The sequence below is a fragment of the Myotis nattereri genome (assembly GCF_964212035.1).
Source record: "Myotis nattereri genome assembly, chromosome: 4".
Classification (NCBI taxonomy): domain Eukaryota; kingdom Metazoa; phylum Chordata; class Mammalia; order Chiroptera; family Vespertilionidae; genus Myotis; species Myotis nattereri.
The window spans coordinates 31,756,091-31,780,624 of NC_138079.1; the positions used below are offsets into that span (position 1 = coordinate 31,756,091).

Consider the following 24,534-nt stretch of genomic DNA (forward strand, 5'->3'; position numbering starts at 1 on the left):
TGTATCCTGCTACATTGCCAAATTCATTTATTAGGTCTAATAATTTTTTGATGGAATCTTTAGGGTTTTCTAAGTACAGTATCATGTCATCTGCGAATAATGACAATTTTACTTCTTCTTTTCCAATTTGGATGCCTTTTATTTCTTCTTCTTGTCTGATTGCTTTGGCTAGCACTTCTAGTACTATGTCAAACAGGAGTGGTGAAAGTGGGCATCCCTGTCTTGTTCCTGTTCTTAAGGGAAATGGTGTTAGTTTTTACCCATTGAGTATGATGTTGGCTGTAGGTTTGTCATATAAGGCTTTTATTATGTTGAGGTATGATCCCTCTATTCCCACTTTGCTGAGAGTTTTTATCAAGAAAGGGTATTGAACTTTGTCAAATGCCTTTTCTGCATCAATCGATAGGATTATGTGATTTTTGTCTCTCAGCTTGTTTATGTGATGTATCACGTTTATTGATTTGCAGATATTGTACCAGCCTTGCATTCCTGGAATAAATCCCACTTGGTCATGGTGTATGATCTTTCTAATGTAATGCTGGATCCGGTTTGCTAGAATTTTGTTGAGGATCTTAGCATCTATGTTTATCAGGGATATTGGCCTGTAATTCTCTTTCTTTGTGGTGTCTTTATCTGGTTTTGGGATTAGGGTAATGCTGGTTTCATAGAAAGAGCTTGGAAGTGTGCCTTCCTCTTGAATTTTTTAGAATAGTCTGAGAAGGATTGGCTTTAGTTCTTCTTTGAATGTTCAGTAAAACTCCCCTCTGAAGCCATCTGGTTCAGGGCTTTTGTTTGCTGGAAGTTTTTTGATTACTGTTTCAATTTCTTCAGTAGTTATTGGCCTATTCAGGTTTTTTTATTCTTCCTGATTGAATTTTGGAAGCTTGTATTTTTCTAGGAATGTGTCCATTTCATCGAGGTTGTCCAGTTTGTTGGAGTAGAGTTGTTCGTAGTATTTTTTGACAATCCTTTGTTTATCAGTAGGGTCTGTTGTTACTTCACCTCTTTCATTTCTGGTTTTGTTTATTTGGGTCCTTTCTCTTTGTTTCTTGGTGAGCCTGGCGAGAGGTTCATCAATCTTGTTAAGCCTTTCAAAGAACCAGCTCTTGGTTTCATTGATCTTTTGTATTTTTTTTGGTCTCTGTCATTTCTGCTCTGATCTTTATTATTTCCTTCCTTCTGGGTACTGTGGGCTCTTCTTGTTGCTCTCTTTCTAATTCTTTGAGTTGTGTGGTTAGATCATTTATTACCAGTTTTTCTTGTTTTTTTTGAGGTAGGCCTGTAGAGCTATGAACTTCCCTCTCAGGACTGCTTTCATTGTGTCCCATAGATTTTGGATTGTTGTGTTTTCATTGTCATTTGTTTCCAGGATGCTTTTTATTTCTTCTTTGATCTCTCCGGTAACCCAGTCATTGTTTAATAGCATGCTATTTAGCCTCCAAGTGTTTGATTTTTTTTTCAATGTTTTTATTGTAGTTGATTTCTAGTTTTATGCCATTGTGATCTGAGAAGATGCTTGTTATGATTTCTATTGTTTTGAATTTGAAGAGACTTTGCCTGTGTGCTAAGATATGGTCTATCTTTGAAAATGTCCCATGTGCACTAGAGAAGATGTATATTCTGTAGCTTTGGGGTGAAATATTCTGAAGATGTCAATTAAGTCCATCTGATCTAGTGAGTCATTTAGGATTGCTGTTTCTTTGCTGATTTTTTGTTTAGAGGATTTATCCATTGGTGTCAGTGGTGTATTAAAGTCCCCTACTATGACTGTATTGCTATTGATCTCTCCCTTGATATCTTCCAGAAGTTGTTTTATGTATTTGGGTGCATATATGTTTACCAGAGTTACACCTTCTTGTTGAATTGCTCCCTTTAGTATTAGGTAGTGGCCTTCCTTATCTCTTGTTATGGCCTTTACTTTGAGGTCTATTTTGTCAGATATAAGTATCGCAACCCCAGCTTTTTTCTCATTTCCATTTGCCTGAAAATTTTTTTTCCATCCCTTCACTCTCAGTCTGTGTGAATCCTTGATTCTGAGGTGGGTCTCTTGCAGACAGCAAATATATGGGTCACGTTTTCTTATCCATTCAGCTACCCTGTGTCTTTTGATTGGAGCATTTAATCCATTTACATTTAATGTTATTATTGAAAAGTACTTGTTTGTGGTCATTTTTATTCTTAATGTTTGTGTTTCTTCTTGTCTTTCTGTTTCTTCTTTTTACAGCAGTCCCTTTAGCATTTCTTTAATTGCTGGCTTGGTGGTAATAAACTCTCTTAGCCCTTTTTTGTCTGAAGCTCCTGATTCCACCTTCAATTTTAAATGATAGCCTTGCTGGGTATAGTATTCTTGGATTCATTCCCTTGCTTTGCGTCACTTTGTATATTTCATTCCATTTCCTTCTTGCCTGGTGTGTTTCTGTTGAGAAGTCAGCTGATATTCTAATAGGAGATCCCTTGTAGGTAACTTTCTGTCTCTCTCTGGAAGCCTTTAAGATTCTTACTTTGTCGTTGGTGTTTGCCAATTTAATTATGATGTGTCTTCGCATTGGTCTTTTGGGGTTCATCTTGTTTGGCACTCTATGTGCTTCTTGGAGTTGTGTAGTTTTTTTCTTGCCAGTATCAGAGAAGTTTTCTGTCATTATTTCTTCAAACAGGTTTTCTATTCCTTGCTTCTCCTCCTCTCCTTCTGGTACCCCTATTAAGTGAATGTTGTTTCGTTTTGCATTGTCCCAAAGCTCCCTTAGGTTCTCCTCTTGCTTTTTAAGTTTTTTTTCCAGTTGCTCCTGTGTTTGTGTGTTTTTTCCTACCTTGTCTTCTAATTCACTGATGCAGTCCTCAGCCTCTTCTAGTCTGCTGTTTAAGCCTTCCATTGTGTTCTTTATTGCAGCTATGTCCTTCTTCATTTCCTCTTGGTTCCTTTTCATGTTGGTGACATTCTCATTCAGCTCCTTATAATTCTCAGTGAGTTGTGTGTATTTGTCATCCAGCGTTTGAGCATCCTTATAACCATTACTCTGAATTCTTTCTCTGATAAGTTAGTAGCCTCAATTTCATTTAACTCCCTTTCTGGTGATTTCTCTTTTTCTTTCCTTTCTGGGTTGCTTTTTTTCTTCCCATGTTTTGCTGTAATGTTTTAATTGTAGCTCCGATTGCTTCGCTACCCAGTTTCTTTTGGGTATGGTGCTACTGGTATGACCTCTCAGGTCTCCTGGGCTTAGTAGTCTAGTGTAGCTCCCTACTTGAGCTATTTGGGTTCTCTTGATGTAGGTCTGCGAGCTGGAAAGGCGCCACTGAGGTGTCTAGAAGTCAGCAGCCGTGGATGGGGTGTCCCAATTTTTGCTGTCTTGTGCCCTTGGTTGAATGCGTGCCCAGCCGGTACTCACAGTGGCACCCAGGAACCATCCGTTGGGGTGGTGGGGCTCAGGAGGCCTGTGTTCTGGAAAGGCGTGACTGGTGTCCAGAGTTCTGTAGTTGTGGGATGGGCAGACTCAACTTTTGCTGCTGCCTCCGTGGTTGGATACACGCAATCCCAGCAGCAGTTCACAGGGTCACCTGTGGTATGTTTGCTAGCAGGATGTACTGACACACTCTAAAGGGCCCTGGCACTGAAGCCACTGGATTGCAGTGTCTGTGGGCAGGTATCCCAGAAGAGGGAATTCAGCGTTTCTACAGCCCAGCAATGCACCCCTGTTTGTTTAAGTGTGTGTCCAGTGGGGCTCACAGCGGGGCCCCAGGGCTGCTGGTCTTGGGAGACCTACACGCTGGAAAAGCATGCAACTGTAGTGTCCAGAGTTCTGCAGCTGTGGGGTCGGGAAACTCAGTTTTTGCTGGTGCACCTGTGGTGGATAGGCGCGCGTTCCTGGTGGTGGCACACAGGAGCACCCACAGTGAGTTTGCTAGTGCAGGCGCACTGAAGCACTCTGAAGGGTCCTGGCATGCTTAATCAAGGCGTCTTCGGGCAGGTATCCAGGATGGGTGAAATCAGAATTTCTACTGCCCAGGGGAGTGCGTCCCTGTTTGTCCAAGATCGGACCCAGCAGAGGCTCACTGTGGCTTCCCAAAGTGCCCTGTGGATAGATGGGCTCAGGGGGAGTGAGCAACTGTGGCAGTGCCTTGGCCAGGCGCTGAACTCTGACGCATTCTGAGGGACCCTGGCGCTGAAGGGCCCTGGCGCTTAAGTAGCGCAGCTGTGTGTGTGTGGGCAATTATTCAGGCAGAGGAAATTCAGAATTTCTACTGGGGGGCAGTGTGCCTGTGTCTGTACAAAATCACACCCAGCTGGGGCTTACAGTGACTCCTAAGAGAAGTCTATGGAGTGGTGTGCCTCGGAGACCTGTGCGCTGGAGACGCACGAATGCGATGTTGGAGGTCTGCCACTGGGGAGGTGGAGGCTGCACTTACTGCTGCGGGCGCGATGCTCCTTTCGAGATGGAGGTCCCAGGGTCTGCGAGTCTGCGGGTGGGCAGCAGGATTTTGGCTGGAGTGGCTGCTGGGTTGCGGGCAGTATCCAGGCCTGTCTGGGTGGTGGTGCTAATGAGTTCCTAAAAGAGGCCACTCTCCCCTTCAAGATGGCGTGGGCTCCGTGCCCGAGTCAACTTCTCAATTTTTAAAAAACTACTTTTTAAATTTTATTTCTCCCATTTCTGTGTTTTTTCACTAATTTTTGTGTGAAAAGAAAGGACATATAGGAAATACTTTGTAAAATTTTATCCTCAGTTTCTATCACTTGACAGTAGATTTATTTGTATAAGCACAACACTTCCCTTCTATATATATATAAATTTTATATATATAAAATTTCCTATCAAGCATATAGATTTGGTTGTTCCCATATTTCTTTTTTTCATACTGGTTATGTATATGAAAGCTAGTGACAGAAGCCAAAGGGAAAGACCTTTCCAAGGAATCTAGGACCATACTTTTATAGATTTTAATACATTATGGCAGGCCATACTTTATTTTTATGTACTGATAGTTGATTGTCCAAACCAGAAAACTTCTAAAGGAATGTTGGATTCATGGAATGGCTCTTTAGCAATTTACAAGCAGTTTTTTCTTATATACTTTACTAGGGGCCCGGTGCACGAAATTCGTGCACTGGGTGGGGGTGGGGGGGAGAGTGTCCCTCAGCCCAGCCTGCCCCCTCTCACATACTGGGAGCCCTCAGGCGTTGACCCCCATCACCCTCCGATCGCCTGATCGGCCCCTTGCCCAGGCCTGACGCCTCCGCCAGAGGTGTCAGGCTTGGACAGGGGACCCCCATCTCCCCCCGATCACTGACTCTGGCCCCCGCCCAGGCCTGAGGCCTCTGGCCCAGGAATCATGCCTGGGCAGGGGACCCCCATCTCCCTCTGATCACTTGCTCCACCCCCCGCCCAAGCCTGACGCCTCTGACCCAGGCTTCAGGCCTGGGCAAGGGGACCATCATATCCCCCCAATCCCCAGCTCTGCCCCCCGCCCAGGCCTGATGCCTCGGCCAGAGGAGTTGACCCTCATCACCCTCCGATCACCAATCACCGGATCGGCCCCTTGACCAGGCCTGAGGCCTCTGGCAGAGGTGTCAGGCCTGGGCAGGGGACCCCCAGCTCCCCGCGGTTGCAGGCTCCGCCCCTGCCCAGGCCTAACGCCTCTGGCCTAGGCGTCCGGCCCAGGCAGCGGGGACCTGCAGTGGCAGCGGGGGGCGCTGCGATCGTGGGCTTCGCTTTAGGCCCAGGCAAGGGACCCCTAGCTCCTGGGACTGCCAGCTTCGACCGTGCCCAGCTCCCATCGCTGGCTCCACCTCTACTTCCTGCTATCACTGGCCAGGGCGGCAAAGGCGCCTGATTCTCCGATCATGGCTTGGGGGCAGGGCAAAAGCGGCCCCAGGGCCGCCTTTGCCCTGCCCCCCAGCTCTTAGCTCCCCCCTGGGTTTCAGATCACTGTCAGTGGCAGGGGGCTTCTTCCTGCTTTCCCTTTCACCTCCCTGCATTGTGCCTACATATGCAAATTAGCCGCCATCTTGTTGGCAGTTAACTGCCAATCTTAGTTGGCAGTTAATTTGCATATAGCCCTGATTAGCCAATGAAAAAGGTATCGCCGTACGCCAATTACCATTTTTCTCTTTTATTAGTGTAGATATTAGAGGCCCAGTGCATGAAATTCCCCCAAGCCGGTCCGCCCCCTGGTCAAACTCCCAGAAGAACTCCAGTTGAGGGGGCAATTTGCATACTATGCTGTTATTATATAAGATTGTATATAGATTTTATTATATGTTCATTTAAGAAGGAGCTATTACCATTTATTACTTTAGTAAACACTAAGATGTAAAAATGTTGCATTTTTTACAACAATGGAATATGTCTTTTAAAATATTTGCAGCTTTTTTCCAGCACTTTGTAATTTAACTGAAGAACTTGAAAGTGCTAACATTCTGTGAAAAATGAAAGGGATATGTTTCATTCAAATGATACGTTATCTTCTGCTATAGTTCCTTTTTGTGGCAAAGGTCCTCCCTTAAATGGCTCACTGATCCATGATAAAGAACAATTTCATAAGGTGATAGGGAAGTAAGCTAATAATATTCATGGGGGAGTCCAAGTCTGACCCAGGCCACAACTGCCCTCTAGTCTCCAGCTTAGGTGATCCAGTGAGCACTGACTCTGAGAGCATCTTCTTAATAAAATTGTAGCGTTATCCAGTGGTAATTCTGGGGTCAACTTTTTAGTCCTCTCTAATGTCACTCTTAGGAAGTGAGAGGAATTGTCCCTAGCTTCTCAGGTGACAGTTTGGAATTGACATTTCCTCATACAACATAATTTAAAAGTGTACATTGCAATGTTAACACTGTACCCTGGGCACATGAATTAAATAGATGTTTGGGAGCTTTCCTAGGAGGTTAGTACCATTTATATTGATTTATAGATGAATCTTCCGAATTCAAAATAGTTCACAAGTTGGGGATTATATGTACCTTTTTTTTTAAATTTAATTCAGTATTAATTTGTCAGGATGCTGCTTTAAATGGCAGAGCCTCTCTTCCCTTTACTTCTTTTCATCTCTCAATTTCCTTTTCTTACACAGAGCTACCCCATAAAAGCATAACCTTGATAACCAATCTGGAGGGCTGGGTTGGACACCCTCTGGACCCTGTGGGCACTCTTTTCAGCAGCCTTATGGAAGCCTGCCACATGGACGATGAAAGCTTCCCTGGATTCTCCAATTTCACAGGTAAAACCTTGACATTGGTCTCGTGTGCCCTTTTTTCTAAACTCTGAATGGCAGTGGTCATTTTTCTTCACAGTTTGTTTTATGAACCCATACAGTTAACAATATCTACAGCTAGCAAGAGAGCAAGGAAATAGGCACTCTCCGCTTTTCAGGCAGGCTCAGATTCGACAGTTGACAGCATGTATAAAGAACCTTAGGCATATTTATTCTCTTCTAGTCAGTGGTTGTGCATCTAAGAATTTATTTGCATTGATGACTGTTTTCCAGCATAAAGATATACAATAAGGATGTGCATAATGTGGGAGTGAGAAAGGATTGTCCCTTTGCTGCTCCCAGGTTTGGGTGAGCTCAGAGGGTTTATTATCTTCCCTCCATATTGTCTATTGTGGTGGTTACCTCCATGGATTATGGGTGACCCAAAACTATTGGGAGGGCAAAAAGTATGACTGTGAATGTGCTTTCCTTGGGAGTTCAGTGGTTGAAAGTTTGTTAAAGTTTATAATGGAAACAGAGATAAGAGAATGCTCAAAGAATCATTACTATTGTGATAACTGATGACTTATTTGATAACAAAAAGGCCCTTGAAATTGGGTTACATGTGTTGTATTCTCTACTGTTTTTATAATAAACTAGAGGCCTGGTGCATGAAATTCGTGCATGGGAGGGGGGTGTCCCTCAGCCTGGCCTGCACCCTCTCCAATCTGGGACCACTGGCCCCTAACTGATTGCCTGATCACCCACAAGTGCCCTCCCCTGCCGGCCTGATTGCCCCCTAACTGCTTGCTCCCCTGCGCTGGCCTGATCTTGCTCCCAACTGCTTGCTCCCCTGCCGGCCTGATAACCCCTAACCGCCTCTGCCTCAGCCCCCGCCACCGTGGCTTTGTCCTGAAGGAAGTCAGGCATCTGGAAGATGTCTGGTCAATCTGGTCTAATTAGCATATTACCCTTTTATTAGTATAGATTTTAACATTGTGATAAAAGTATGCAAACTTTTTTTATTGTGAGGCTTTTAAGAATTGGTAACTGTTGCAGTCATCATATAATTTTACACTTGTTTAATTAAAAGTTTTCTCATTCTTAAGTATTCTTAGTATCTCCTCTTAGATTTATAGTTTTCTTTGGTGATTCATTTTCAATGGGAAAAATATTTGTAATATTCTATCCCCCAAAGCATACACATCTAGTTATTCATTTAGAAAACATAATGGAAAGCTATACACTTGTTTTTTGGTCTTCTTGGAAGTAAGTCAATAATTCATTTACAAGTACTGGGTAAAATAAATATTTGTACCTGAGAAAGTAGTTTCTGAACTCTGATTTCTTTTGTGACATTTTACAGAGAATATGGGACAGTGCAAATCTCTGGAATACCAGCATCTACCTGCACACAAATTCTTAGAAGAAGGGGAATCCTATTTAACACTAGCTGTGGAGGTAGCCCTGATAGGGCTGGGACAGCAGCGTATCATGCCTGATGGGCTGTACACACAAGAGAAGGTTTGCCGGAATGAGGAGCAGCTCATTTCTAAACTTCAGGAAATTGAATTGGATGACACACTGGTGAAAATTTTTCGAAAGCAAGCAGTCTTCCTATTAGAAGGTAGTTTAATAAAGAGATTTTCCACTTATTTAGCCAATTTTATTTTTGTTGGAAGTAAGGTTTGAGTGTATTTAATATGGTGGTTATCCTGGTAGTATGGTCAGTGAGTGTTCATTATCCAATTACAGTATTACTTAATAAAAAAATACAGATGTTCAGATTTATATCATTTTATTTAGGTGGTCACATAGGATAACCTATTAGAAATGAGCCCCATTTAATGCCACCAGCTCTGAAAAGGACTGTTTTTATTTTGACTTGTTGTTCCTGAGATAAATGCAAGTTTGATATTTAGTGAGCTGTTGCTGGTAGCCATATTCCTCTTTGCTGGATCAATTAAATAATATAATGGAAATTGATTGGCATTCCTCTGAATTATTGGCTATTACATGACGTCTGGGTTTTGAATATGTCATTTGCACATGCTAACAAAGGACTAAAAGCTGCAGGAGTGGATCTCCACTGTGCTGAGTCATTATTTCAGAGAATTCATTAGGATTAGATTCAGCAAGTTAAAGTTTCATAGACTCTCTAAGGCAAAGCCCAATTTTCTTCTTTTCATAAGGTTAAGAGCTGAAGTGCCTAACAAATTTGGCTGGCATTTTTTTTAACACAGTTTTGTGTGTTTTTTTCCTTGAAAAGACTAAGTGTAATTAGTATGGTAAATTTAGGTGATGTCTAATTGATAAAAAAAAGTACACATTTGTCATTATTATGGGATTCTCTCTGATTGATAGGCTCAAAAAGTGTGCTGTCTTCATCTTATATTCAGAACTGTTACATATGGGGAAGGGATTTAGAGAAAATAGCATTTCAAAACCTCTTTTATTTTTCCAAAGCTAAAGATCTATTTGAAATATTTTCACCAATACATTATACACATTTGTGTTTTAGAAATGCATTCTAAAGAGAAAATGTTTTTAATAGCATGCTTAATTTAGGTAAAAATTCCTAATATTAATTTTTTGAAGCACTCTGCTAAAGTTTTTTTTTTTCTTCTTCTTCTAAACATAAAAGCCTATCTTGGCAAATTTCAAGTGATCTTGATTCTTTCATTACTGTTTTCTTTTACTTTCCTCTCATAATTTCTTTTGAAATAAGCAAAATCATTAGCCATAGCTTTTTTTATGATGTCACTGAGTCTTAGTAACGGGCTTTTGGTTTCCAATACATTGAAGAGTAAGAGGGTGTATGCTTTTCAGTCTTGAGGGTGTCTGATATTTGTTTATCATTTTACCTTTTAAAATGTTTTCCATGTTCATTACTCATGAATAATTTTTAACTGTCTTAGTCTTTGATTAGTTCATACCTCCCCATTAAATATTTTTATAAGAACTGTGCCTGATGAAGAGTGTTGTTGACTCATCCCTGCTCGGCCCACAGAGAGTGGGTGGTGCAGGACAGAAAACAGTCCAACAAGAAAGAAAGGGACCCTTTCTGTCCACTCCAGAAGATAGGCACCTCATGGTTGAGTTGACTGCACTGGGCACCAACTTCTTTATGCATCAATGTACTCCAGGAATTTCAGGGGTGCAATAGTTAGCAGACTCAGATGTTGGAAACTTCTGGGGAACTTACTACCAAATTTCAGTTTTTCATTATTCAGTACACTGATTATTGAATTACAGTGATTATTAAGCCACAAATAATTCGGTGTTACCCGACTGAATGTTTTGCTTGTTGGTAAGTGTCATAACAAAATGCCGATTATGCATTCTGGCTTTTCCTGCATAGTGAGCAGGTAGCTTGATGGTTTAAGGGGGAAACATTGAAATTAAATGGAAGAGACATGAAAAAAATAGTCTACAAATTTGCTATATTTAGTTCTTAAGTAAAATAGAGTTAGTGTCTTAGTCTGTTGAGGCTCCCATAACAGAATACTATAGACTGGGTGGCTTAAGCAGTTGAAATTTTCTCCTCACAGTTCTGGAGGCTGAAAAGTCTAAGGTCAGGTGCTGGTCAGTACAGTTTCTGGTGAGGTCCTCCTTCTTGGCTTGTAGACAGCTGCCTGAGAGAGAGAGGTGCATGCGTGAGAGCTCTAGCTGCTGTCTCTTCCTGTAAGGACATTAATCCTGTTGGATCAGGGCCCCACCCTCTGACCTCATTTAACCTTCATTATCTTATGAAGGCCCTTTCTCCAAATACAGTCACATTGGGAGTTGGGACTTCGACATAATGAATTGAGGTGGGAGATAACAAGCATTAAGTTCATAATAATAACCTAAATAATTTGGCCTCATTATATGAGCTAAGGGTCGAACTACTAGTATAATGCTATTTCAGCTTTTGAAGAATACCAGATCATTAAAACATTTTTAAATATCTTAAACACAAAAAAAAGTTGAATAGGTTTGGTAAAATTAGAAATGTAGGATGTATTTTAATTTACCTAGGTTAAAAAAAAAATGGTGTTTACTATATGATTTTTCAAGTACTTAGAACAAATAATTCAAAAATACTAATGAAATTTAAAAATAACCTCTATTAAAATTATCTATAATATGTAATATGTAATGTTCCTATTCCATGCTAGTGCAGTAACTCCTCTCACCATTTCTTTTGCATTTCTTGCATTTTAAACTCTTCACAAGACTGATTTTTTCTCAGGGAAAACAAATGCATTATGTCCTTTGAGCAGTAGTGTCATGGTTCATAACTCTAGAAATCATGAAACAGTTTTTACCCAAAGGTGACATGGAAACTAACTTATTATACAGTTTACAGTAACTAAACCTCAAGGTATGTAAGTGGAAAGTAGTTGAACTAACCACTGTGGTTTCCTTTAAAAATTTAAAAGTCTGTATTGCCCTTCCTAGGGTAGCATTCAGAGATCACAGGGGAAGTCAGCTCTGCCACCATCCCTGTCATAGCTTACTAAGAAATGAATTTCAGCTGCTTCAATGTAATTTTGCTTTTAAAATTGGTCTTTTGGAGCGCAAAAAGTAAATTTTCAGTTACTTTAATTTTTTTTCTTTTGCCTATGGTGAGTATCAAATGGGTAACTATTCTCTTATTATTAATCACCTTCTGAGAATCAGTATTTCTGCTTATTAGAAGAAACAATGTTTAAAGTCTTTGTATTGAGATTTGTGTTTCAGAATCCTCCCCAACCCTTCAGAGCACTCTTTTCTGGAAACTTGGCTTGTCTGTGCCCTTGAGACTGAGGGGCCAGCCAGGCACAGGTTCCAAAGTTAAGCAGCAGAGTTATCTGTGCATTTGAAAATCTGGATGCTGGAACATACACGTGTACAGAGGATGTTTCTTGAATTCAGTGAGGTTTTATACATTGGAAGGTTTCTTTCTCCAAAGCAGTTATAATGTGAAAAAGCTCTGCCCTTTAGTTCTTTGATTCTCATTTCAGCTGTGGTGCAGTTGGAGGATTGTTCCTGAAGTAAATTCGACTTTGAATACCATAGCCTATAGAATCATTTTTGACTAAGAATCTGTATTCCTTCTACTATGCCACTTAGATCAGCAGTCGCCAACCTTTCGGACCTTGTAGACAATCAGTGGTTCTCGGGCCACCGGTTGGCGACAGCTGACTTAGATTACATTCTTAACTAGATTAGCTTGTATACGCTATAACTTTACATAACAATTTTAAGATATACTTTACATGAAGTCTTAGTTCCTTTTTTAGGAATGTAAAATGTGTATGCTCTCTTCCCACAGCCGGACCATATAGTGGTTTAGGCGAAATAATCCATCGGGAGAGCGTTCCAATGCACACATTTGCCAAGTATCTCTTCACCTCTCTCCTACCTCATGATGCTGAATTGGCATACAAAATTGCACTGAGAGCAATGCGGTACGTATTCACAGCCCAGCCGGGCAGATGCAATCCAAATTCCCCCCTGGGAGGAATGGCTGTTCACTGATTTCTCATTCATTCATGTTTCTTGTAGGCAGCAGAAAATCTACAGAACATATTTATTTATATGTTTCTTGGATTGTGTAGTGGTTCGTTCATGGGCCGTGGGCTTGTTTGACTTCTGATTGAAAGGAAGATGGTATCCTTGACTGCTGTCATACCCTGCACTCCAGGGGAGGGTGACGGGGATGGGACTGTTTCTAGTGCTGAAGGCTTCACTAGGAGGACAGATGCTGGTCTGCCAGGATCTGCCCCCCTCAGCACTGACTGCTGCCATGTCCTCTCCAGCCCCTCCTCTTCAGCAACAACAATTAGAGTATGTTCTCTGCCACTCACCTTTCTATTTTCACTTCTCTTTTAAAAGTCAGTTCACCAGATAATTATTTTTACTGCCAATCTGTTCTTGGTGAATATTTTTTAGTGACTTCAAGATGTATTTGTCAGTATTATTTGTAGCCTATTGTGCTTCAAGGACCTGAAAGGAATATCAACCTTTCTTAAAACATGAACTTTTTCCTTTAAAAAAAAATTATAGCACTTCTATGTTAAAGTGCAGATTAGACCTCGTTATAATCACCTAAAGACAAACCATGAACATAACCTAAAAGCTTGTGGTGCCGAAGAATAGTTAGATCCCATAGAAACTTTTCATCAAAGACTCTATGTCTGCAACCAGTACAGTGGGTTCGAATCAAGCTCTTGCCTTTTTATGTGTGTAGCTCATCTCTCAGAGGTCTTTTTTTGGTGCAGTGATAAGGGTGTGTGTGTACCTGTGTGTCAGTGTGTTCTGAGGCTGACATCTTTCAATTTCACATGCTTCCCTTGGCAATGTGAAGTCTCATTTACCTACTAGAGAAACCTTATAATTCTCTTGTCTATTTTCAAAATACCAAAAAATAAATTTAAAGCTAACAAGCAAAGTTTCCCACCAAATTATTTTATACCACTTGGTTTGTGTTTTAACCAATTAACTGCCACATGTCCAAAGATGCTTTTATCTCGCTTGCGTCTATAGACGCTTATGGCGTACAAAGTATTAAAGCACACTTAGTAACTTCCTATTCCCATGTTTGGAAGACGAAAGTTGTCAGATGAAGACACATGCTCAGCTCTATACCTATTCAAATTTGAGAGTTGTGCTCCTGTGTAAAGGGAAGGATGCTAATGTTATGATGCCACCAGATGCAATTGCTCTGACCATTGTAAAGTTTAAGAGGAAAATAGCATAAGATTTCTCTGTGGGTCTGGCTTATGCTAAGGCTGACACTCAGAAACTCATTTATGATTGTGGTTGGTTGCTGCCCAGGCAGTTTGTTCACGGGGTACTAGAAGGGCACAAGGGAATTGCTTTCCCACCTCTTCTCATCTACCTGCCACCATCCCCTGCCAAAGGACTGTGTGGTGGGGCCTCCTAGGGCAGCCATGAGAACAGGAAGGAAGAGAGACCTGTAGCTTACTTGCTGCTTAGTCCTTCTGGAAGTAGGTGTGGTGGGCTGGGGAAGGGTGTTTTCAGCACTCATTTTCTCATCTTTCCAGGGGGGTCGACTAGTTTCTTCTACAACAACTCTGGAAAGATCTGCCTGTTAATTCAGGAACATTCTGGGTGTTTTTGTGTGTGTTTTTAACTAAAGAGCAACCCCACCAAAATGCTTATTACTTAATTGACTACCTTGCCATCCTCTAATGCTAACATCTCTTTGTCCCTAGATAAGGGGAAAAGATAATGAGGCATTTGATTTACCAGAGCAGTACCTGCTCTTGGATGGGGCCCCAAGGCCAGCTTCACACCCTGACCTTGCTAACTCTTGATCCCCAGCTCTTATTCTGTAGTTCCTGATACTGGTGTACTTGATTAAAGATCAGTGTTTTGATGATTGTAGAGGAATTATTTCAGTTATAGCTATTGTACTGATCTCTTTGGCAGTTATATTTGGAGACGATCACTAAGCATGCGCTTTGTTTTTAATAATTATTCTTTATTTGTCAACATATTAATCAAAGATTGATTGAAATGGGAAATTCACGGAATTTATACGAGACTGTCAAGGACAAATACTTGGATCATATGCATTCCTCATCTTCTGATATATGTGATAGAACCTATTCTAACTACAAATGCCTGAAGGAATAAGGAACTCATTTTTTAGAATGTATGAGTAATGGAAAGGGAGTCTTTTTTTTTTTACTTTCCCTCTTATGTTGTGTTTTAGTAAGTTAAGCATATATATCTCAGTTATCCACCCGATCCCTGACTGTTGTAATCTAAGTCTTAATATCCACTTCACTGTTAGTTTTCTGTTGATTTCTATTTTTTAATGAGTGGTAAGATTCAAAAATTTGAAAGTAGGTAAACATCAAGACTGAGTTTCATACTTCATTATTACATATCTTAATTTCTTTGAATTGTGCAATTTTCTGAACGATGTTAAAGAAAGGAATCCCTTAGGTTTGGATAATGAGTAATTAACAAGATGACTTTGGCATCCAGACAGCAGAGTGTAGCTGTACCAGCTCCTCCTGCACAAGGACTGACTGGTTCTCCCAGCATCTACCTACTCCTCTGGCAATAGGCTAGTCCCCGTGGCAAAGATGATAGATGAGTGATAACCAGGAGCCACCTACCCTGTCTCTTCTCGTTACAGGTTACTAGTATTGGAATCTGCTGCTCCAGCAGGAGACCTCACCCGCCCACACCACATTGCGTCAGTTGTTCCCAACCGATACCCTCGTTGGTTCACTTTAAGCCACATAGAATCCCAGCAGTGTGAGCTGGCGTCCACCATGCTAACTGCAGCCAAAGGTATTGGATTGTCCTGAGGCCTCATGATTATTTTGTTAGCTTACCTTTTTGTTTAAGGGTCATGTTTGCTGTCAGATTCTCAGTAGTTGGTTGTAGGGGATACTTTTCATTAGTGTTAGCTTATGGGGCAAAATAGGTGTTGTTCGTTTGAGCCTGGCATTTTCCTCTTTTAACTGTATCATTAAACCTGTTGCTGGCAAAGTTCAGGTTTAGTTGCCATGCTGTGTGAGTGATGGTTGAGATTCAGAAGGAGATTGAAAAGTTTGGTTATATTTTTTTCTTTCCCTGAAATATTCACCAAACATATATAAGTAGGAACTAGGAGAGCTATTTGTTATCTCGTGTTGGTCCTGGGTCACATGTGTTTTTAGTCATTGAGGGTTTGTTTCAGTGTTTCTTTTGGGTGAAGCCAAGATTCATAGACATGGCAGTGACTTAGTTATAACATCTGTGCCATCTGTGAACATTTCAGGGAAATTAACTTCTGCTTTATGTTTATTTTGTTTCCTTTTTACTTCCCTTTGTATGTGTGTGTTTGGTATGATTTTTTTGTTTGTTTTTATTTTGCTTTCATTTGATTTGGTTTGGTTTTTCCTTGTTCATTGCAGGCGATGTTCGGAGGCTGGAAACAGTATTAGAATCCATCCAGAAAAACATTCACTCCTCATCCCACATCTTCAAGCTTGCCCAGGATGCATTTAAAATAGCAACTCTCATGGACACTTTGCCAGACATCACTCTTTTGAAAGTGTCTCTGGAGCTGGGCCTGCAGGTATGTGACTCATGGTCTTTCTTAGGATACCAACGATTGCTAAATAAAGGCAGCATTTTGAAGTTGTTTCTGTTTGCTTACTTGGATTTATTTAGTGCAGGTAAATGAGTTGGGTGCATAAGTCTGTTAGACTTTCAGGAGAGCACTGTGCTTCAGAGCTGAGGTCATTTCCCCTGAACCAGGTACTGCCTGAGGTGCAGGGACTGGATTGACATTTAGAAGGCTGATTTGATATGTGTCTTTCAAATAAGAAAATCATTTTCTATAGCCTTAATGTCACCTTTTCTCCTTTAATGAATGGAGAAGGGTTATTGCTCATTAGAGACTTAAATAAAGCTATCATCCTATCTAATAAGGAGGGAATATGCTAATTGACTGCCCCACCCTCGAAGATGGCAGCACCCACAGCCACAAGATGGCTGGCAGGAAGGGGAGTTGTGGGCGATCAAACCAGTAAGGGAGGGCAGTTGGGGGCAACCAGACCGGCAGGGGAGGGCAGTTGGGGACGACCGGGCTGGCAGGGGAGGGCAGTTGGGGGTTATGGGCCGGCAGGGGAGGGCAGTTGAGGGGGACCGGGCCAGCAGGGGAGGGCAGTTGGGGGCAACTGGGCTGGCAGGAGAGGGCAGTTGGGGGCGACTGGGCTGGTAGGGGAGGGCAGTTGGGGGCAATCGGACCAGCAGGGGAGCAGTTAGGCGTTGATCAGGCTGGTAGGGGAGTGGTTAGGGGGTGATCAGGCTGCCAGGCAGAGGTGGTTAGGGGCAATCAGGCAGGCAGGCAGACAAGCAGTTAGGAGCCAGCAGTCCTGGATTATGAGAGGGATGTCCAACTGCTGGTTTAGACCCGATCCTGGCAGTCAGACATCCCCCGAGGGGTCCCAGATTGAAGAGGGTGCAGACTGGTCTGACGGACACCCCCCCCCCCCCCCCAGTGCATGAATTTATTGCACCGGGCCTCTAGTGTATAATAAAGATTCAGTTGTTGGGGTAAATTTTTAGAGGAAGTATGAATTTTTATTGATGTTTGCATTTTCATAATAGATGGGTAGTTCTAGCTCTTTTTTAATTTAATCCTCATCCAAAGAGGGAGGGTATTCCATGATTTTTAGAGAAAGTGGAAGGGGAGAGGTTAGAGGGGGAGAGGGAGGAGAGAGACAGACAGGCGTTGATGTGAGAGATATCAACTGGTTAAATCTGCAGTCAAGGCACCTGTCCTTGACCAGGAATCAGACCTTTGGGCTGTAGGCTGACTCTCTAACCACTGAGCAAACCAGCCAAAGCACTCTCTTTTATAACCCTGAGAAATTAGGTAAAGAAGGAGTGATGGCCCTAGCTGGTTTGGCTCAGTGGATGGAGCGTCGGCCTATGGACTGAAGGGTCCCAGGTTTGATTCCAGTCAAGGGCACGTGCCTGGGTTGCAGGCTTGGTCCTCGGTGGGGGCCATGCAGGAAGCAGCCGATCAATGATTCTCTCTCATCATTGATGTTTCTATCTCTCCCTCCCTCTCCCTTCCTCTCTGAAATCAATAAAAAATATATTTTAAAAAAAAGAAAAAGAAGGAGCGATAGTGCCAGGGCCAGTTTCAGCATTCAGCAAGCCATTAGACATATTACCCAGGACATTTTCAGTTAGTTATGCCAATAAATGTTTGCTTTCTTATAGTTTCTGAAAAGATTACTGTATAAACCCAGAACTGTAAAGTTTATATTTCTACCTTACTCGGGAAATCTCTGTATGCACTTATGGGGGCTTTTTTTCCCCTCCTTGAAAAGCAGTAAAAGACATTTTTATCTTCTAGTTACCTAAAGTATGGGGCATGGAATACCCTGATTAGGTGATTAATCTAGTTTTCTAGTTATGGATTCTCCTTACAGTAATTAATAAAGTTTAAAGAGTTGTATTACAAGAAAATACAGTTACCGTATATAGTACTATACGAGCAGAGGGTATAGGACAGTGATGGCGAACCTATGACGCGTGTCAGAGGTGACATGCGAACTCATTTTTTTGGTTGATTTTTCTTTGTTAAATGGCATTTAAATATATAAAATAAATATAAAAAATGTAAATCTTTGTTTTACTATGGTTGCAAATATCAAAAAATTTTTATATGTGACACGGCACCAGAGTTAAGTTAGAGTTTTTCAAATGCTGATACGCCGAGCTCAAAAGGTTCGCCATCTCACTGGTATCGGAGATTGATTGCATTTAAACAATAAAATGACATTTTAGAAGTTTCTTTATAAAAATGAATTCTGGTTATTTGGCTTATTTCCTTTGCCTCTTAAAGGTATGCAGGAAAAAACACACATTAATACAAGTTTTCCAGGTATTTGGAATCCTGGCAGATTTGGGGGATAAATGGCAGGTTACTGAGAGTTTGCTCCCTGCCTCATTCCTTGTAGGACACAGAAAGAAATCCCACAGGGCCTTTCCAAGGCTTTCAGAGTTACGTGCCTAGATTTTCTGAATCTTAAAACAATAGGGGAAATAGGAACAGAGGGATATTTTATCTTGGGGTCTCTTATTAGAAAGTGAAAAACAAAATCAGATCACTAATGATGCCAAAGATGATTTCTTTCCATGGACCTGAGGTTATCTTCACACTTGCCAAATAAGAGAACCAGAGACTGAAATAATGACTAAAATACCTCTGCCATCTGAGGGTTTGTAATCAGAATTATTTTAGGAGAGCCTCAGAAATCTAAAACCATGGAATGTTAAAGTTGGGGAGAAGATGAAGCCTGGACTGTGTTTAATGCTTCAGCCCAGGCCTCTTATTTTGCAGATGAGAAAAGTGATTGAGTGACTTGTCCAGGATGCTGCATCTGGTCAGTTGGCCCACCAGGAGTGGACCTCCTGCCTCTCTGGCTGGGACAAGGCTGGGAGAGCCATGGACAAATTCATATGCAGAGCTTTCTCTAAATATGTCCCTCCGTCCTCCTGCTAATAGGGGGACTGCCTTGTAGTTATACCTTGGAATGAATTGTTTTATATTTCCACTGACTTGGGATAATCTTCCAAAACACTTTGTTTTCCTATCTTTCTTTATAGGTTATGCGAATGACACTGTCAACCTTAAATTGGCGACGGCGGGAGATGGTCAGATGGCTGGTAACATGTGCTACTGAAGTGGGTAGGTAAACTCTGGAGGAGGAGCTTCCCCAGATACCTCCTGTCAGATTTAACTCCTCAGTTATAGGTACAAGAACTTCTTCCCTCTTTCACCTTGACTTTTCCAAGGCTCCTGCCGCTCCAGCAACCAACAGGGGCTCCCTTCCCTCCAGCCTTCAGTTGTGTACACACTTGCATTGCTCCTCTTCCAAACTGTCAAGTATGTGGGGCTCCAAACTCACTAAAATGGAATAGGTCAGTGAGAAAACGCTTTTTATCCAGTTGTTCTGTCACTATTAAGGTGCTTTTAGTAACTTTTTGTGATAATCAGGTTACAATTTTATACTAAAGGGTTCCAGCATGAATCCTTGGGGGATTGGAGCCCACCTTTGAAACTAACTTGAGACTGGATTAGTGGTTCAGTCCATTTCAGTAAAAATGATATAGTTGCCTATTTGCTCGGAGTGTTTTCTTCATCCTCTCAGGCCTTGTCATGCTGCCCAGCAGAGAAATGACCACTGGGTATGGGTCAGGTGAGCTCTCAGATGTGTGAGATACTGTAGCTAGCCCTAAGAAGATCCCCCAAGCTGCCATTTGTGAGACCTTTTAGCTGCCTGCTTCCCCTCTGCAGCAGTCAGTGCTGAAAAAACTACATTCGCAGCGGAAGCACCAACACCAACAACATGGTGGCTGTTGAAAATAAATGTTGGTTCACCTGTCTTTCCTTCTTCCTGTTGGCGTCAGAAAAGGACACATGCCTCTTGCTGAGAGGACCCTGCCACCTCAGTGTTTAGAAACTGACACAGCAGACACTGTGAAGGCATTCTTACTGTTCTTCTTTTATTAACTTGTGATGGTTTGGTATTTTGGCAAAAGGTAAATTGGTCTCAATATAAAAATTATGTTTATATTATTGATGTGATGCTTTAGTGAAACAATACGAAGTAATACCACCTTAAGAACTGCCACACAATTCCCCTTCCTCTGCACCAAGATATATGCCTAATTTCTCTCTGCAATTTAGTACCTTCTCTTGAAACATTCACCGTTAGTACTTTTCTACAGCTGAGGCATGTTGGGTCTGTGTACTTAAAATGGTTATTTTTAAGTTCTTGTCAGCCATTTCCAACATCTGAGTCATCTGTAGGTCTGCTTCTGTTGAAGTTTTTCTCTTGATTATGGGTCACATTTTCCTGCTTCTTTGTGTGTCTTAATCATTTTATATCATGTGTATTTTAAACTTACATACAAACCCACACACACACCACATAAAAACTACCTATTTTATTGGGGGTTGTGGTTTTTCTGAGAAAAACTACAGATTCTGTAGTGAGTATCTGACAGGAGGCCCCAGTGAACTGGAACTCATTAGCAAAAAGCCATTGTCTGAAATGGCAAGCAGCACAGTGCAAATACCGGCTACGGAGAGGATTAGTTCTGTATTACAGGAAGTTCATGTTCCTTTCAGGCACTTCACTGAATAACAATCCATAATAACTTTATTCTAAAAGGTTGCTCCCAGGCACATTACCTTATAGGATTTTCTGGCCTCGCTCATGTCTGGTGGTAGTTAACAATGTAAGCATTGATTGTAAAGTGAAAATAAGGCCAGACCTCTAGGCAGCGTCCTTGTCAGTAATAAGGCTTCTCTGTGTTCCTCGCAGGTGTTTATGCCCTAGACAGCATCATGCAGAGCTGGTTTACGCTTTTTACTCCCACCGAGGCCACAAGTATAGTTGCAACCACGGTGATGTCCAACAGCACCATTGTCCGCCTCCACCTGGACTGCCATCAGCAGGAAAAGCTGGCCAGCAGTGCTCGGACACTCGCATTGCAGTGTGCCATGAAGGACCCTCAGAACTGCGCCCTCTCCGCACTCACCCTATGTGAAAAGGATCACATAGCCTTTGAGACGGCGTACCAAATTGTTCTCGACGCTGCTACCACCGGCATGAGCTACACCCAGCTCTTCACGATAGCACGGTACATGGAGCACCGCGGGTACCCCATGAGGGCCTACAAGCTGGCCACCCTGGCCATGACCCATCTCAACCTGAGCTACAATCAGGACACGCACCCTGCCATTAATGACGTTTTGTGGGCCTGTGCGCTCAGCCACTCCCTCGGTAAAAACGAGCTTGCAGCTATAATACCTCTGGTGGTCAAGAGTGTCAAGTGTGCAACGGTACTGTCAGACATTTTGCGCAGGTGCACTCTGACCACCCCTGGCATGGTGGGACTTCATGGAAGGAGGAACTCTGGTAAGCTCATGTCCCTGGACAAAGCCCCCTTGAGGCAGCTTCTGGACGCCACGATCGGGGCCTACATCAACACAACGCACTCGCGACTCACCCACATCAGTCCTCGGCACTATAGCGAGTTCATAGAGTTCCTCAGCAAGGCCCGAGAGACCTTCCTAATGGCGCATGACGGACACATTCAGTTTACGCAGTTTATTGACAACCTGAAACAAATCTACAAAGGCAAAAAGAAACTGATGATGTTGGTTCGGGAGAGGTTTGGTTGATAGAACTTGTATGAATGGGGTGGGGGTGGGGGTGGGAGGGATGGTTTGTTTTTACTTGAGCCTGCCTTTGTATCCTTTTTAACTTAAAGAACAGAGCCACACCGGTATTATATGTGTATAGTTCTATTGCGTTTGCAGACTAAATTGTCATGTTGTGAAAGTTCGTGTGTTCTTAATTTTTTTCTACCCTTTCTCTTCTCTTCTTTCCTTTTACTTTATTATATTTTTTAATTCTTTTTTTTTTTTTTTTTTTTTTTTTGTATGAGAGAGACGTTAAAAAGGTTTGGTTTACACTGAGTATATGTTGTCAAGTGGCAAAAGTCCACATAGCTCTCCTGTTTTCTGTATACGTTCACAGCCTCAAAAAAAATAATTGAAATGGCTTTAAAAACCAAACAGAACACCTCCATCCTGTGATAAGTACCTCGAATGGATTCAGCTTTACTCCTTTGTAACTCATCTTTACATTTTCAGCATATTTAAACAAACCAACAAAATGAAATACTAGTAGTTAAAGGCTGACCCACGTGGCTTTGCAATGCTGTTCGTCCAGAAGCATGGCACACGATGCTTGTGCATGTGGAAACTTAGCGACTGTCAACATACATTCTCAGGGATTTATCAAAAAAATTAAAGAATGAGAGCATTTATTGTACTGTATATATATTATAGTATATGTCTGAATATTGAAAATATAACATTAACTAATTTATAAAAAATATTCTATGTAATGCAAAATACTTGAAGCTGCAGTAGCTTGGTTTTAAACAAAAACAAAATGAGAGAAAACCTATCAGAGGGACTAAAAGTGCGCCTTGCTTCGGGGTTGGCTCAGGCGGTGAACTTCATACTGGGCATCTATGCAGAGCCACCTTTGGATTGCATGGTTGGACTGAGATCTATTTGGGAGAAATTATATATGTATATATATATTTATACAACTTATGTATACATATATATGTAGATACAGACACCAGACACACACACATACCAACAACAACAACCACTACACCACACATGCTTGTAACAGGCACTAGAAGAAAGAGGGACAACAAAAACACAGCCAGAGCAGCAAGCCTTAGCATTAAGAATATACAGTATGCCGGAACTGGGGTTCGTGCCTCCTAGCCTACGAAACTTAAATATCCTTTTGACACAAACGCAAAATGTTTTCCAGAACAATTGACTTATGATACATAACGCCTTTGCAGTGAGCTAATAAGCTAACCTTTGTGCACAAATAACATTATATATATTATATGTCTCTTCTGCATAGGTATTTTGACTTTGTGCAGGACAGAAAGTTGTGTAGGTAGGACTGTTCTATTTTCAGTTTTCTTTCTTTTTTTTAAAATATATTTTATTTTCTCTAGAATTACTCAAAACAAAAGCAGCCTTCTATCTTGCCTTGTCTTAATGCTTTAAAATAACCAAACTGGAGATCTAACTACCAAACTGTTCATTATATTATGAAATACCAACTTTGGTTACAGTATAGTGTCTTTACTTTAGCTGATGGTTCTGTAACCTTGTGCTTTTTAAAGCAATTTTTATGTTTTGGTGCAAAAGTTGTCCAGTGTCTCTTGTTCCCTTCATTAGAGAACATGCTAGAGGTATGTTTGTAGGTATTTTTGTTTAGAAGAACTATTTCATGCGCTCCATTTTATTTATTATAATAGGTAAAAAGAAAAAAAAAAGGTTGTACTTCATCACCCATGTAAACATGCTCATGAAGTCGAAAGTAATTAAGATTTGATACACTGATATCAATTTATTTATGTAACTAAATCACTGTTTTATAAACTTGTTAATGATCAACAATTTTTGTTTTGATTAAAATTAGTTTTTTGAAAGTTGATTCTGCCTCTTTTTATGGTATATCTCTTACTACACTTGAACTTGGTGATTATAGAACTGGATTTTACTACATCTTCAAGTGTTTATATTCACTTATCTAATAAATACTTAAGTACTACCCCCTGGAGATACAATGGTGAACAAACAAAACCAAACATTGATGTTTACTGTCTGCTTAATGGACAAGACAGACATAGATCAGATACAAAGATAAACTATAAGATAGAATAGCCAATTTCTCTTCACTTTGTATACTTAGTTATTCCTCCCTAATTAATAAACTATAATTTAAGATACTCTGTACTTGATATAGTTAATAAATGCTAAGTTTATGGAAGGTTTTTTGGTGTGTAGTTTAAAAGGAAATCTATAATAATAAAAGTGTAATATGCTAATTAGACCAGACAGCCGGACGCCCTTCCAGATGAAGCCGCAGCAGCAGGGCCAAGGCAGAGGCGGTTAGGGATGATCAGGCAGCCAGGCGGAGTGGTTAGGGGCAATCGGGCAGGCAGGCAGGCGAGCCAGCGGTCCCAGATTGAGAGAGGGATGTCTGACTGCCGGTTTAGGTCCAATCCTGCAGGTATGGGCAGTTGGTCACCCCCAGAGGGGTCCTGGATTGCAAGAGGCTGCAGGCCGGGCTGAGGGACTCTCCTCCCCCATGCACGAATTTCGTGCACCAGGCCTCTAGTTGCATTATAAGGATAAATGCTGCGTATACACTCTAAGCATCTGTCCTGCCCCATCTTCATTGAAAAATGTATGTGCAAATAATACAGATGTGTTTGCTTTTT

General features: G+C 41.5%; 1 protein-coding gene across 1 annotated transcript in view; it reads left to right on the forward strand.

The window, feature by feature from the left end:
* ZSWIM6 (zinc finger SWIM-type containing 6) overlaps nucleotides 1-23,744 on the forward strand; it is a 217,572-nt gene extending 193,828 nt beyond the window's left edge. Inside the window, exons 8-14 of the mRNA XM_081088785.1 lie at nucleotides 7,060-7,206; nucleotides 8,546-8,806; nucleotides 12,479-12,614; nucleotides 15,320-15,477; nucleotides 16,086-16,249; nucleotides 19,300-19,381; nucleotides 21,024-23,744. Of these exons, the coding sequence (XP_080944911.1) occupies nucleotides 7,060-7,206; nucleotides 8,546-8,806; nucleotides 12,479-12,614; nucleotides 15,320-15,477; nucleotides 16,086-16,249; nucleotides 19,300-19,381; nucleotides 21,024-21,886 (1,811 nt within the window). The 3' untranslated portion in view covers nucleotides 21,887-23,744. The remainder of the gene's footprint in view (nucleotides 1-7,059; nucleotides 7,207-8,545; nucleotides 8,807-12,478; nucleotides 12,615-15,319; nucleotides 15,478-16,085; nucleotides 16,250-19,299; nucleotides 19,382-21,023) is intronic.
* Nucleotides 23,745-24,534: the final 790 nt, after the last annotated feature.